Genomic DNA, 15,175 nt, shown 5'->3' with positions numbered 1-15,175 from the left:
CCTGAGAGCCAGCAGTGCGGCTCTGGCTGGGTAAGGCAAGGTTGACTCTACACTCAGGATTCACACCAAATCTGCAGGGGGCTGGATTATTTTCTCCTGGATATGTCATGAGCACAAAATTTTGATGACCCAGTGTCCCTGCCTGGAGTAGACCCCGGGGGAAGCAACCTGGGCTGGGGGAGGTGGCTGTATCCTGTGGGTTGCTTGTCCTGTCCCTCCTCTCCCTGCCTCCATGCTGTATTGGCAGCTCCAGCTCTATTTGCAGCGCTCCTTTCTGTGGGCTGCCCACCCCATTTGAGTATTGGAAACAGTGTGGCCTGGTCCCAAATTCAAAATGTCTCTTTCTGGATGGAACAATGTGTACTTTGCTGTTGCAGCTCATGCTGCTTTCCCCTCGTGGTCTCTGTTGGTGGACACTTGTGCTTAGATTTACTACACAGAATTCCTTTGCAGGTCAGGTAATTTTTAATCTCTTTTTTCTCTCCCCTTGGTGCACACAGTGGTTTAGTATGTGGCAGGCTGTGGGCCTGATTCGTGCCCCACTCAGAGGATTTCAGTAGGAGCTGTGCGTGCCTGCCTGCAAGCTGAACCCCACAACACATCGAGGCAGCTATGGAGATGTAGTTAAGGTTCCAGAAACTGTACTAAGCATGAACATTTAGCCAGCAGATCATAAATGTGAGTAAGTATGATGCTGTTCCTTCACAGCAGTTCAATTTGGGCCTTTTTTGGAAAAAAAAAACCCCAACAAAACAAAAAACCAAACCCAGATAAAAACTCCATACACGCGATCCAGTGAAAACTGACTTTTCCTGTCCTAAAGAACTGTGCAATTCACAACAGTGGATAAGATACTCCTTCCACCCCTGGACCGTCCCTGTTTTTTGAAGAAGAGGGCCGTTTTGGACATGCATAGAGTGCTGTGTTTTGAGATAAAAATGGAAAGGCATATACTGAGCTATGTATACATCCAGCTAGAATAGAGCAGAGTGGCAGGGCTTGTCAAATGGCTAATATTACTGTTTAGTTTGTTACGCAAATTTTTTTCTATACGATTAGTGTAACTAATTATGTAGTACCTCGAGATTGGTGTAGCTGATACAGAAGAGAAGGATGTATGTACATGAGGTCATCTGTTGCAATGCTTCTAACTTGAAAACAAATAACACTAGTTGCAGGCCACATGCCCTGCATTAAGAAAGCCTGTATTAGGTTCTAACTTCTAGCAAGAAAGCACAAGATTCAGGAACCAGTCAGAGACTACATCTGAATGGGGTAAAAGTCTCTAAAAGGTTGGAGAAATACTTGTGAGTTCTCTCCTCCCAGCTGCCACATTGGGATTAACACCTAACAATTTTAGCTGCTTTTCTTTTGTTGATACTTCAATTTAGGTAACTAAATGAAAACATGAGGTGCTAAATAAGGGGCCTGCCTGGCATGTAATTGCTGCCAGAACCCAGCAGCTCCTACTGAGGTTGGGAGTACCCTCAGTGTTTGCAGATACTGGCCGCACAGACACTGTGTGTCTTACATACCACATTAGCTGGTATTTACACAACACAAAGGTAGCAAACCCTGTAATTCCCCCAAGAAAACTGAGTTAATCCCGATTGGTAAGTGCTGTTGTGTTGACTGTTGAAATGAACAGCATGGGTGGAGCAAATAATTTCTGCTAGGGAAATTAGGAGCTGCTTGTGTGTGTTTGGCCAGAAGCAGTTACTGGGTTTAGGTGCTAACAGGTATTTGTAATAGACTGTCAGGTGTCTTGGTTCTGGACTTTACAGACCACGTGGCAGGTGGGTCCAAACTTTGGGCTCTTCCTTCCATTCCCAGATAACCTCAGGACACTGCATTTAGGAAGTCTGGGCTGAGTTTTGTGGGGAAGAAAGAAGAGGAAGGAGGATAAGGGGGAGAGTTCTGAAAAGCTATTCCATACGTTATCATCCCCAAATAGATCATTTTCAGATTCTGCGCAGCTGCACCCTGTCTGGCACAGAGACAACCAGCTTTGTGCTGTTCAATGGTAAGGGAAATAGGATGGAAATGAAGTTATAAACAAGGCACTATCTGTGTGGTGGCAAGCTAAATCTAAACTTTGAGGTAGGACTCTCAGATATCTGCAACTCTCCACTGTCCTGTGATGCCAGATTTTGTCACTGTTTGGGGGGGAAATATTACATAATTGTTGCTCAGCTTTTAATTCATATGAAAGTAAGAGTAGCGTTGGAAGAGACCATCTTTAATTACAGTCAGTGCATTTAATCCTTCCCTTAAATTTGTTTATATATACACTTGACTCTGTCTTTTCTACCCACCTCTAATTACAAGGTTTCAGTGATGGAGTTGGAGACAAACAGCAAGACATTTGGGGACGTGTATTCTTAATTACTTCAGGGTGATTTGTTTTCTGCTTTCCCTTTGGTGTTCTCACCTGGGGTCTGCACCAGCCTTCGGTTGGCTGGAACAGGCACCTTGCTGTCATCCCAGAGCACCCCAGCTGTCTCGTTGGAGGACATCTCGGATAGCTACAGTGGTGAAAGACAGCAACACCCACCACCTGCTTTCCCCTGAAAGCCAGTTAACTTCATTTGTGTGTGCTCATGCTGCCCCCATTAGCTACTCCCTCAAAGATGGCGACAGAGCTGTGGTAGGTACAGGTGCTGAGGAAGTATTAGCAAAAGCAAAAACAGAAGTAAGACATAGCACGGAATATCCCTTTCTGACACTTAATTTCCCAGTCAGAGCTTAAAACTTCCTGCCTCTGAGGACGAGAAACTGGTTGTTTAGGTGCTGAACTGGAGATGCAGTTGCCTTAACTCCCATTGGAACTGCAGTGTGAATCACTGTTGTTCCGTTTGGTGCCTCGTGCACGTGGGAACATGGAGCCCCTGCAGCATTTGTCAGGCCAGTGAAATGGGATGGTTGGTATTTACTTGGCATTTGGATGTAGAAGTACAAGAGACAGTAAAACCACAGTCACAGGTATTCAGTATTGCAGATATTAATGCCTCACATTCTTCATTTAACTTGGTGCAGGAAAAGGCTGCTTCATTCCGGCTGTCTGCCATCCCAAGGCCTCACACTCCGTGTGTGACAGCAATGCATGTTTTTAATTCATCTAAAATAATTCAGCTTGACTTGCTTCTCCTTTAATTTGGCATCATACAGTGGTGTAAAAAAAAAAAATAAATCTTGAACACATTTCTCCCCTCATTCTGACATATGTATAAAATAACTAGGTCTGTAGGGAGGTTTAAACTGAGGCAGGAAAAGCTCGCTAGGCCTCGTACCGTGCTCTCTTCGCTTAGTGCTGTGCTGCAGCTCAACTTCTCTAGGCTTCTCTAAGCCTTGTAGTCACACCCCCACCCACCCTTTTTTTTTTTTTTTTTTTTTTTTTTTAAGATCCTTCCTGTTGGCAACTGTCCTGAGACACGATGTTCTTGCTTAGCATTTTAATGTGGGGAAACAGTCTGATAATTAAAGCCGGTTTCAAGCCATGAGCTGATTTGTAAGCAGCGACTTGCTCTGGTCGATAAACGCGTAGCCTGTGTGCGCAGAGCCGCGCTGCACCCTGTGCCTTAAGCGCCACGTGAAGGGGACGTGCACAGTCCCCAGAGCCACTCGTGGGGAGACTGGCTGCATCCTCTTCAGCCACCTTTTGGCGGGTGGTTAATTCGTGGAACATTAGTTACTGTCCTGTTCCGCTCTAGCGTAAGCCCGGTGCAAACCCGTTGTTATGCAGCTTCTCCTTGTTTAAATAAATGCAGCTCTTTTAGACTTATGCTTAGCAGTCCTCAATAAATTACTCACAAGAGTACCGTGAAAGGTGGCAACTGAAAACACACCTCCTGCAGAACTGCAGATCACTGTCGTGGGTTTGGATTTGCAGTGCAAATTTGCTTTGTGGTGTCCCACCGCCGTCAAGGACCGAAGCGTTACCTCACTCATGTAAATGGTGGTCGGTCGTAATCCACTCTTGGGGTTTCAGTGGGGAGCGTGAGTGAGTACGTGTGTACCTCTGTGTAACTTCAAGTGAGAACCAAAACCGCTTGATACCAGAACGGCATGATCTTGCAGTGGCACTTTGCTTATCTGGTTGGGTCTGTCACTGTGCTGAGGTAACAGACAAACTTAAAATCTTAAGTCTCCCTGCAGTGTAATGTAAGAAACTTGAGTGCCAGTAAGACAGATGGGTTTGAGAGGTCTAATTTAGGAGGACTACAAAGTTGCAGTATGTGCATTTTAATGTGCGAAACAAATGGGCGGAAGGCTGAATGAATGAAGTATTAAGTAAGTTTATTAAAAGCATGGCTGATTATTTTTTTGTGGACTCTGTTTTCAAGTGTGTACAATGGTATTTCCGTCACTCCTGTAGTTCCCCACAAGGCTCTGTTCTTCATCTGCCTGTGTTGGGGAGGTACGGTGCAGTGCTGAGCTCGTGGTACAAGGTGATACGTCTCTTGCTACTGCTTAAAAGCATTTGAGAGATAGATGTTAAAAGATGATCCATAGATAACAGGGCTAAAAATGGAAAAGACCTGCAACAGAAATACCTTTTCTATAGGTGTAAGAATTGTTCATATTTGTCTGACATTGACTTTGAAGGTTGAAAATACAGATAATTCTTCTTTATAGAGGAGCAAACCTGAAGGCTGAAATGCTAAAATACAGGTTGGAATCTCTGTTGTGGGTTTTTTTTTTTTTTTCAGAGGAAAAGAAATCCATACAAGGGCAAAAGCGTACCGCAGGGGATTTCAGCTGTTTTCATAATGTTTGATTTCTGTTGCCTCAGATTCTTGCAAGGTCAGAGATTTTATTGCCTCTGGTCAAAGGATGGAGAGTTCTCCACATGTAAATTTGAGGTGGTCACCATCCAGGAAAGGCAAATGCTGTCCAGCTGCCATTACATTTGCTTGTGATGCTTTTGGGATTCCCTGTATAGCTTGCAAATTCCCATTGACGTTTCCATGAAGCACATCTCAAATTTCTGCATGTTGCTGTTACGTATCGCCAAGACCCGAGGCAATGAAGGACTGTTAAACCTTTCATGGCTGCTCTTCCCATAAGAGTAGTGGAAGGTGGTGGGATGGCAGAAGCCTGGGGAAAGCTCTCAGACGTGGCTCTGGGACCCCCATCACTCAGTCTGCCTCTGCTGCCAGATGCACCCCTGAAGGGTCGGCGTGTGGGTGGTCTGACCAGCCGCTCAGGCTCCTGGTGGGTCTCTCACGCTGGTGTTGTCCAGGTTGCTTCGCAGCGTCATTCCAGCCCAAAGCTGTTGTTTGCCCATCTTAGCGGCCGCCCCTGGCTTACAGCAGTGCTTGTGCCACCACAGCTCGCACTCTGGGAACGGGAGCCCAAGGAGCATCAACGTTGCCTTGTAGGCATTCTGGAGGTGAAGAAGCGTTGGTGTAGCCCAGCGCTCGTCATTGAGGACAGGCAGCTGTCACTGCGGTCAGCAGGGAGCTACTGGAGGGATGGGGCGAGGAGGGAGAGGGGAAGAGGGCAACACGGGCAGCAACATCTGCCAGGCATCCCTGCTCGTGGGAGTCTGCAGCTTCCTCCTCGCAGCCCAGGCAGTGTTCACCAGTCCCCAGCTTGCATCCCAGCTAGCTTTCTGCACGCTGCTGCCGAGGGGCTTCGCTGGCCACAGCTGCATACGTTTGTGGCACTGCAGATACTTCCCTTAGCTTATGTTTGCTGAAAGATGTAGGAATAACTTCTGGTTTCACGCATATGTTGTAAAACATGAACAAGCCACAACTTTTGGAAGGTAAAAAGGCAAAGTTAAGTGTGGAGTCTTGGCTTAGCAATTGGGCTGAAGTGGCACGAAGTGAAAGTAAATAAAATGCACTGTGAATGCTGCAGTGTGCATTTATATATAGCGAAACAGGGAACTTAAATATTCTTCAGAGTGGTAAAATGCGCAAAACATTGAAATGGTAGACTGTATAACAGGCAGCAGAGGTTTGCTGCTTCTTCCTTAGCGTTAGGAACAGCACCAGACATTTCTGAGCAGTATTGCCATGAAAACTGGCAGATGACTGAGTTCATAGCAGTGCCGACTCTTTGAGAGCTTGTGATGGTAAAACGCACTTGCAGCCAGTGGCTCCGTAGGCAGTTGATGGCTTGTGTTGGGACACTTCCCAGTACCCCCAGACCACCAGCTGGCTGGCTGCTGCAGCTCTCTGCCTGGCTTCAGTTTAGCAAATCAGATGCACAGAAGTATTCAGCACACCGCAAATGCATATGGAGGATGAAACCTGTAGTTAATACGGAAGTAAATAAAGCAGGTGGTTGCACTGATTGTAGGGCTGTTGCATTTAATTCACTAACAATCACTGCAATTAGGCAGCTTCTGCTGCCTGTTAGTTGCACAGTGCCTTCCCGGGCGTTGCTGCTGAATTCAGTTGCAGAGGCCTCTAGGAGGTGTTGGACACAGGCAAAAAATGCCACGTGGAACAAACCTGGGAGGAATCTTCACCTGGAGCACAAACTTCAGGATTTTGTTTGTAATATAGACAAAATAATGGCATCTATTGCAGAATGCTAGTGTTTGGCTTATCATTTCTTGGATAATAAAAAGCCAAGAGGTTGGCTGTAAGAGCACTGCTGAATTTTCTGGTTTTGCCTCTGAGGCACTCAGCTGTGAGCAAGCTTTTCACACATCTCGTAGCAATCGGCACACCGGGTGCCTTGCCATGGTACAGTGCTTTAATACTAAGAGGTTTTCTTTCCTTTTCACTAAAGCAAATTTGTTGTGTAGTTGAAATAGATTGTGCAGATTGAGTATGAGCAAGAGCTTCTTTTTGGAAAAAAAAAATGTATTTGAGGTATCCTTTGTAGAGTAGAAAGTATTGAACGTGTTTCTGAATGAAATAAATATGGAAGAGACAGGATTTTGTACTGCAGTGGAGGGTTGTTATCTTCCATTGTGTTTAATATTTTGCTGAAGATATGCTAAATTCTGTTTGGACCATTAATAAATAGATTTCTTGAGAACCATTTTTGTGTGATTGAATTTCTGTGATTTCTTAAGATGAAAGTTTATATATCATCTCTTTAAATGCCTGTGTAAACAAAGGTGTTTCAATTAATACAGGATCATCTTTGGTAGCTTATAAAAAGTAGAGCTGTGAATATATCATTCCTGACACATACTTTAAGACAAGTGTTAGCTTAAGGAGGAGTGACACAAGTATGCTTGAGTACCAACTTCTGCTAAGCAGAGTGGGGTATATAATTATGTGTTAACCTACGTTAAAGGTATCGCCATGATATCCAGGAATATATAAAATAATATAAACACAAATAATATGAACACTGTGATTCTGTGACATTTCATTTTCAGTATCACTAAAGCCATCTGCAGCAAAATTCTGTCGTTGCTCCATGAAAGAAAAGGAGCTGAAGCCCTTAAGAGATTTTGACTTGCTGTGTCAAGCTCTAGTAAGAAAGGCTTGGAGTCAGGAGGCAGAGGTCCTCGCTCTGATTTTACCTTGGCGGCAGGTGAATCCTAAAGTTGCAGTGGGGAAGTTTTTACTGCTGATCTGCATTTCTTAAAAACTTCGAAATAATGATAAGCTTAGGAATAATGATGCTGTCTGTGTTGATCCTGACCAGTGCATGTCAGAAAGGATCCTGAGCTGCTGTGTTTGCTGATTCTCTCTGTCTAAAACTTGAGTGCTCCCTGTGCGCAGGTGTTTGCTTTTCATAAATAAAACTGTGAAGAGTCTTCCTGTAAAAACACGAGCATCTTATATAATTGCACTTAGCTCACTTCTGTATTTTGTGCCGAATTTCATGTCTGGTAGGGAGACAAAATCACCTTTCTCTAGGGCAAAAAACAGAACCGTTAGTTCACCGCAGGAGTTTCTGACCCAGGCTTGTGAGCTCAGCGCAGACCACTGTGGTTCACAGTGTACCCGGAGAACGTTTGACTCCAGAAGTGAATTTTTGGTGCAGAGATAAAATCTTCTCTGATTTTATCCTATGTACATTATTAAGCCAGATTACATAGTCATTATGCAACAATGAAAAATTCAGTAACTGCACTATATTTAAACTTTGTGTGTTAACTTGATTGCACAGCACCAGGACCAGGATAGGTTTGAATGTGGAAAAAAAATGTGAAACACGAGAGGATGAATCTGAAATGCTTCAGTAACTCTGTCCAGTTTGCCATAATATGTCTTCTTCTAGATTCATTTTTATATTCCTTGATGTGGGGGTTTTGTTTGTATTAAATTTGTACTGAACTGGTCTTGCAATGGGGTATGAGGCTGTCTTTTTTGGACTGAAATGGTTAATGTACAGAAATGACAATTTTTAAAATATTTGCATCTATTTCAAATATATCTGTTGTTCTCACTAGTGCGACTTGTAATGGTTGCATTTGCAGTGGCACTTGAGTGTTTGATCTATAATGTCCTTTTCTTTTCAAAACATCACCAAGCAAGTAAATTTAGCAGTTGATTCGAGAGTATGTCAACCTCCTGTACACACAGTGAGTTCAGTTGACTAAATTTGGGACATCTGAAATACAGTCACGTGTTCAGCCATGCAAGCATTTTTAGCATTAAAGCATCATGCAGAAAGCAGAGTTAGGGCCTTCTCGTGAGGCAGGCATTGTTTCATGCCCACACGTGCCTTAGTGATGCGCTGTGATGTGAGAGGTACGTTGGGCTGTGGGTGTTGAAGCAACAGCACCCTGTCTAACCCAGGCAACTTCTGCTGGAGCCGGCATGAAGGGAGATTCAGAGCACTCAGTATGGGAATATGGACACTTAGTGGCTTTCTGTCCATTTCCTAGCCTTCCAGATCCTTGCTGCCCATCAGCTGGAGGTGCTGGAGCTCTAAGGTGGCTCCCAGTATGGCAAAGGCAGGTCCATGCCTTGACTGGGCAATCTGCTGGTGGGAGTGAGTGGGTGTGGACCAGACAGAACCGTTCTGGGGCTTCCCATGGGATGACAGACTCTGCTGACAGAGCTGCTCCTTCCCTTTTACACCCAGCTTTGGGTCAACAAGAGGATGTGTACGTGTGAAAGAGTTGTTCTTCTGATTTGGGGAGGCTGTGTACTGAGATCTTCAGGATGTGCAGGGTGAATGCTGTCATGAATTTGACTTCTCTCTAGTGAGTTCTATGCTCTCGCCCATGGTTGTTGCGAAACAGATGAGCATGGCCCTTCTGAGGGTTTCTGCAAGCAACCTCTGGCAGTCAGCAGCACAATGCCAGCAGCAGGAGCCGTTGTTCATGTCTTCAGGTGCAGCTTCGAGGAAATGTCCACCCCGTGCTGCCTACCGTGAGCAGATCTGCCTGCGTGGGTTGCCTGGCCGGGGTGGCAGGATCAGCAAGCACACGTTTCACACTGCTGTCACCCTGTGAACCCTCGTGAGCGCCTGTGGCCGCTGAATTTTGCTGAGGCCTGGCTGAGGCGTGCCATGCTGAGGACGAAGCAGCTTGTGTTGGACGCGCGCTTGCCAAAGGAAGGCTTCGCCTTTCCAGTTGGCTTTGGGCAGATCAGTGGCTTAAATGATGGATGCTGCTCCCTCCCGCAAATAATAAGGTCTATAGATTGACACTTGTGTGGTTTAGGAAGCACACCTTCACTGCTGTCAGAAAACTGTGCAACTCCTGCCTGAACAACTGTCTGCTGTCTGACTAGCTGCAGGCCGTTTCTGTCTGTGGTGCTGGACATAGAAAAGCCCTGGAGAGCCTCTGCGGAAAGGCTGCAGGTGGGTCACTCCGCAATCCTGCCAGCACTGTGTCGATCAGACTGGCATAAGTTGAAGTCCCACAACTTGGGTTTTTTTGCTGTTACGGGAATGGGAGCAATCTTCTGAACTGCATGCTACGGCTTTACAGCAAGCTCTGATTTCAGTGCCCATAGAAGTGTTGATTGGAGGGACCTCTGACTAGCGATGGCTTTGTCTGGGTACATTGTGACAAACCTCCCAGGATGGCACTTCCACAGCTTTTCTGCCAACACGTTCCGATTGCACACCACTGCCGTACTAAAAAATTAGTTTCCCTACGTCCATCCGGAACCTCCCAATTCACAGTCATTCCTTCTTATGTTATTTAGCCCTACTATTTTGTTCCCATTGCAACCACCCATCAAGAAGTTGTAGGAATTTCTTGGAATTATTGCAGTTTCCTTGGAATGAAGATTATCCAGTGTGAACAACAGGCTTTTTATTTCTTTTATTTTTTCCCTCTGCATCTTAGTATTCCATTTCTTGGTGTGCTAAAAAGGATTTGCATCTGGAATTCCATACGTATGGGGAAGCTTATTGTCCATTACCTAATAGAGTCATTTAACACAGTTTTGAAGTTGGTTAGGGTCAAAGATCTTCATTTACTTTTGCATGGCAGCCTTTTTTTGAGAAGTGGAGAACCGTAGCTTCTCTGGCCAGCATTGCTCCTGCCTTCTCGTAGCCGAGCACTGGAGCGAACTGGAGTCTGTGAGGACTAGAGTCAGTGAGTGGTCTTCCAGTGAAGTTCTGGTGGGTGTCCTCGTACTATGGGAAAATTCCTAACAACACTGTGCTGCTGCTTTGTCCCTCCAAGTTGTGGGGCCGAGGGTTTGTTTTGTTTTGTTCTGCCCAGGGTTCTGAAATAACTGCCAGTCTTGCCCATCACTACTTTCATGGATTCAAAGCCAGTTCAAGCAAATTCCAGCTGGTACCTGTTACGTTAGTGACAACAAGTTACACTCTCCTTTCCGTGAGCGCCGTGAGCCACCCGACTGCTGCTGGATGTGGCCACTGCTGTGGAACGCTGACCAAGTCCGTGGGGTTAGTAATCCGTTTTTATTCAGCATTACAAGAGCTGTAACGCAGATTTATAGGACCATGTTGTGAGCTCAGTTTCGGGGAAACACTGAAGTCTTGAACATCTGAAACACCTTTATCTTATAGCAGAAAGGAAAATGTGGTAAATCAGAGACAGGTCACCCACATGCCTCTCTGCATGGGGGCTGTACCTGTACCCAAAACAGAGAGCTGCAGGTTTGAGGACTCAGATTTTGCATGGCTTTTTTTAGATCCTTACCTTCCCTGATAAAGTCAGTAGCGGTGACGAGTGGGATATTTCTGTGCATCCACATGAGGTGAGAAGAGTGCCCGCTTCCATAGGCACCGGTGTCCTGGCCTGGCACCGTGGTTTGCGTGGGCGAAGGTGCAACAGTTGGGTTTCGAAGCTGGAGCAGAGCATAATTACCAAACTTCAACCACATTTCATGCACAGAGACCGTTACCCTGTTGCTCTGAGACCCGGCTGCTTTTTTCGCTTATTTTCTAGGTGGAATTTAAGGCGTGAAGCTGCAAAACACAAAGCAGCTCCGGCTGCGATTACCTCTGTGAGTGCTGTTCCCTCCTCCGGCGGTCACAGTCAGGCGAGGAAAAGTGAAAGCTGTCAGGTCCCTGCAGAAAAAGAGAGAAATTAGTGCTGGCAGAGTCTGTGTGCGACAACTTATCTGCTGCGAGGTTTGAGTCCCCTGTTCCTGCTGGTGTGATCTGTTAACATAACATGCCTGAAATGTTTTCTTACATTCTTACAGTTTTTTCTAACGTGCAAAATGAAAAACATGAGGATATTTAGTCCAGTAACACGGGAATTATGGTGGGCTGGTTTTCTTCTTTATGTTCACAATCCATGCTGTCTATTATGCTGTTGTGTTGTAATATATGAATTAGGCACATAAACATGCCTGTATGTATGTAAAAATGTATGTGCTTATGCTTTAAAATCTTGAATAGTTTCATAGGTGCTAAGCAAATATATGAAAAAGTCCCTTGGAAAAAAAGAAGTGACATTAGAGCAGGTTGTCTAGCAAGTGTGTTTGTTACATTTGGTGCTATTAATTATTAGTGCTAAGAATGCCTTAAAGCAGTTGTTTTTAAATTTAGCCCTTTTTAATTCTTCCCATTGATCTGTTAAAATATTCTTCTTATCTTCAGTCATGTGTTCTTGGCACTTCTGTAAAGTCCTGCTTTACCTGGTTGGCAGGTAACATAAAAGAATTAGTGCTTTAAAAAGACACACAGCCGTGCCCTCTGGATCTCAGCAAGGTTTCTGTTAACGCCCCAGCTGATGGTAAGGAAGCGCGCTAAATCCTTATTTTCTCCCTGGGGTAAGCAGGCTTTCTGCAGATAGTAATAGGGGCAGATAAGCTGAATATGTAGTCTGGTTTCACGAACGTTTTCCAGGATTAATAATAAGCAGATCTCAGATAAACGGTTCTGTATATTCCTTATCAGACTTTCAATTATTGCAGGCATACTGATCGTTCCATTTCAATGTATTTAACTGTCTATTTACCACTTGGATACTGTTCTTGTCCTCTTCCTTGCCACATCCTCCTTTCTCTTCAGTCCGCACTTTCTTGTCAGCTGTCTAAATACAGTCGCATCCAAGTTGTGCTGAGTGACGCAGATGATTGCGTGTGCATTTAGAGGCCATTTAAAAAACATAGAGATCGTTTGAATTTAGTCCCTGAAGCAAGTTTCTTATTTAAAACACAAAACCAGCCAGGTAGTTGTTAGAGGTTACAGACAGAAATAAAAATTTACCTGATTAGAATTGTCTGTATAAATACCACTAGTCCCTAATTCTGGTATTGCACCTTTTGGATCTATTTAAATTGGATTCCAGTTACGCTTAGAGCCTTGTATTTAAAAACAAACCCCAGGCCTAAACAAAGAACCTCTCATCAGTTTTCTCTTGAGAATCGCATTTTCACCAATATTCCTTTTTCCCTAAGTGGCTTGAAGAAAGAATTAATTCTACAGAGATACTCTTTCACTTCCTGCCGAATATATTGCTGACTTACAGGCAGTCAGAACGAAGTGTGTGAGTGTGTAGTCATTACTGTACTGTATTTTAGTCAGATTTTATTTTGCTTTGGTTTTTTCCCCATTAATTGTCAAGTTGTTTTCACATTACGCTAATCACTCCAGTTACACATGTGTAATTTGTCATTTGGTGCATATTAAATCCTCTTCAGCTGCATTTCAAACACTGATGCTGAATTCTGGTTCTGAACTGATCGTTCAAAAGAAAGTTCCTTCTTGAGAAGAAGCATTAATTTTCCTGCAAAGCTGGTTTCCTCCACGCAGCACCGAGCAGAGCTGAAACAGAGGATTATTCACCTCACACTTGTGATCCGCTTCACTTATTGCGGCTGCTCTGTGGGGGACGTGGGCACGCTCCGGGCCATCGCTTTGTTCAGTCCGTAACGGACTGGCAGAAAGGAAAAGAACATTAGAGATGTTGCTCTGGGAGCGCTTCCGCATCCATTTCTATCTCTTTGCAAAACTGAAAGGTGATTTTGTGTGGATTCCAGTTCAGGAGTTGTGCATTAAAACCAGGAGAGATTTTCTTCTGGATTTAACTGCAGAAACACATTCACACGTTGTTCCTCGGTTTGCCACTGCCTTGTGCTGGAGAGTTGAAGTGACTGTTTCGTGGACTATTGTATTGCCAGCTTCTTCCTCAAATACAGGCAAAGGTTGGAAACAAAGTATCTGTAGAAATACCACTTTGCTTGTCCTCTTTTACTGTTGGATTTCATGTCATTAGTACCGGGGAGCTTGCTGAGAGCAGCCGTAGTGATCCTCGCAAAGGAGGGACAGAGCAAGCAGGGCCCGGGAGGGCTGTAAGTGTGTTCTCCTGTGTGTTCATAACAAAGGCCGTCCTGGCTGTGTGGTGGGAGGAGGAATGTCTCCTCGGGGGGACCGCGGGTCAGGAGGTGGGAGCAGAAGGGGAATCAGGATCTTCCTCTCGGTGATGAACCCTGGCTGGAAGCAGCTCGGAGCAGTGCAGAGCTGCACGGCTGCCCCTGCCTCGCGTGGCAGGAGCGCGGCTGTCGCATGGGGCAGGGCTGATGGGGGACAGGGGCATCGGGGTCCGCAGCCTCCCTGCTCCCTCCCGCAGCTCCATCGCTGCCCGCAAGATAGCACTGGGTTGGAGGGAGGTCCCAGTTTTTCCTCCTTACTGGGTGTGCAGCCTCGCCTGCGTTTCTCGGATCTCTGAGCGTGCTCCCCCTTCGCTGAGGCGGGACTAGCGAGCCCGAGCACACTGCTGTGAAATGCAGGCATGAGGCTGCTGCCGGAGCGCGCCGAGCAGCGTTACTGCGTTTCGAGTGACCTTTCGGTCTGAACCTTTGCCAAAGGGAGGGGAAAGGAAGCCGCTGTTGAATCGAGTTCTGCACGGAGATCCTGCAAACAGATGGTGTTTGCATATAGGATGCGCTGTTCGGGTGCAACTTTACTACAACGCTCTTAATTTTTAATAATTGCAGGCGGGCTAAACTCCGGCTATATTTGGAACAGCTAAAACAGCTCGTGCCGCTCGGGCCGGACAGCACCAGACACACCACTCTAAGTCTGTTGAAAAGAGCTAAGATGCATATCAAGGTAAAAACACTCATTCATACATTTTTTTCTTTTAAAGCAGAATCTTCCAGAATGCGTATCCCTAGAGACGAAACTAATTTTCACACAAAATCACACATCTGTCTGATCTTCTGAATATATTGCCCTTCATTAGTTGCAAGGATTTCAGTCACAGTATCAAGGTTTTGTGTTTTGCAATGTACCCTGCAGTCTCAGATAGAGAAAATGTCGATCTTGTGATTTCTGCTTAGCTACTAGGGATTTACACTGTATTTTATAAAAATTATATATATGTACCAAAGCTGTTCTTTGATTAATGTATTTACTTTTTAAGGACTGAGCAAAGTAGCATTGTACTGCATTGATTTCAATGTAAAAAGCCAGATCCGTTCATGATCGAAAAAAAACTAATGGAGTCAAAGGGTTTATAACTACTAATAAGTCTTATCCCTGTCCGATGCCTTGATGACCAGATCCTGGAGCATTTGACAATCATTTAAAAGAAACCAAAAATGAAATGCAGTCTCCTGTTAGTTGCCGCTCCCCTTGCATGTTTCATGGGTGTAACAAGTTTAGAACAAAAACCAACCCAGAATCTCACCTGTGAGGCTACAGCAGTGCAGGTCATTCAAAGGGAATTATTCCTCAGGCCTCTCCTCTCCAGAGACACCTTCACTCCCATTTTCACTGCCGTAGTTTGCAGGGGAACGGGGTTATGTGCAGAAATAAGACAAACAGGTATTCCAACGTATAAGTTAAAGAGGTTTCTGCTGCTGTGTCC

General features: G+C 45.1%; 1 protein-coding gene across 3 annotated transcripts in view; it reads left to right on the top strand.

Moving 5' to 3' along the window:
* The window catches only part of MXD4 (MAX dimerization protein 4), a 38,783-nt gene that overhangs the window by 17,645 nt on the left and 5,963 nt on the right, over window positions 1–15,175 (top strand). For all 3 annotated transcript variants that reach the window (XM_075420386.1, XM_075420384.1, XM_075420385.1), the window contains exon 4: window positions 14,301–14,415. In XM_075420386.1, coding sequence (XP_075276501.1) covers window positions 14,301–14,415 — 115 coding nt within the window. The remainder of the gene's footprint in view (window positions 1–14,300; window positions 14,416–15,175) is intronic.

Source organism: Opisthocomus hoazin, chromosome 5 (assembly GCF_030867145.1).
Source record: "Opisthocomus hoazin isolate bOpiHoa1 chromosome 5, bOpiHoa1.hap1, whole genome shotgun sequence".
NCBI classification, from domain to species: domain Eukaryota; kingdom Metazoa; phylum Chordata; class Aves; order Opisthocomiformes; family Opisthocomidae; genus Opisthocomus; species Opisthocomus hoazin.
The sequence above is the reverse complement of the archived record's forward strand: the minus strand, read 5'-3'. Positions and strand labels throughout refer to the sequence as shown.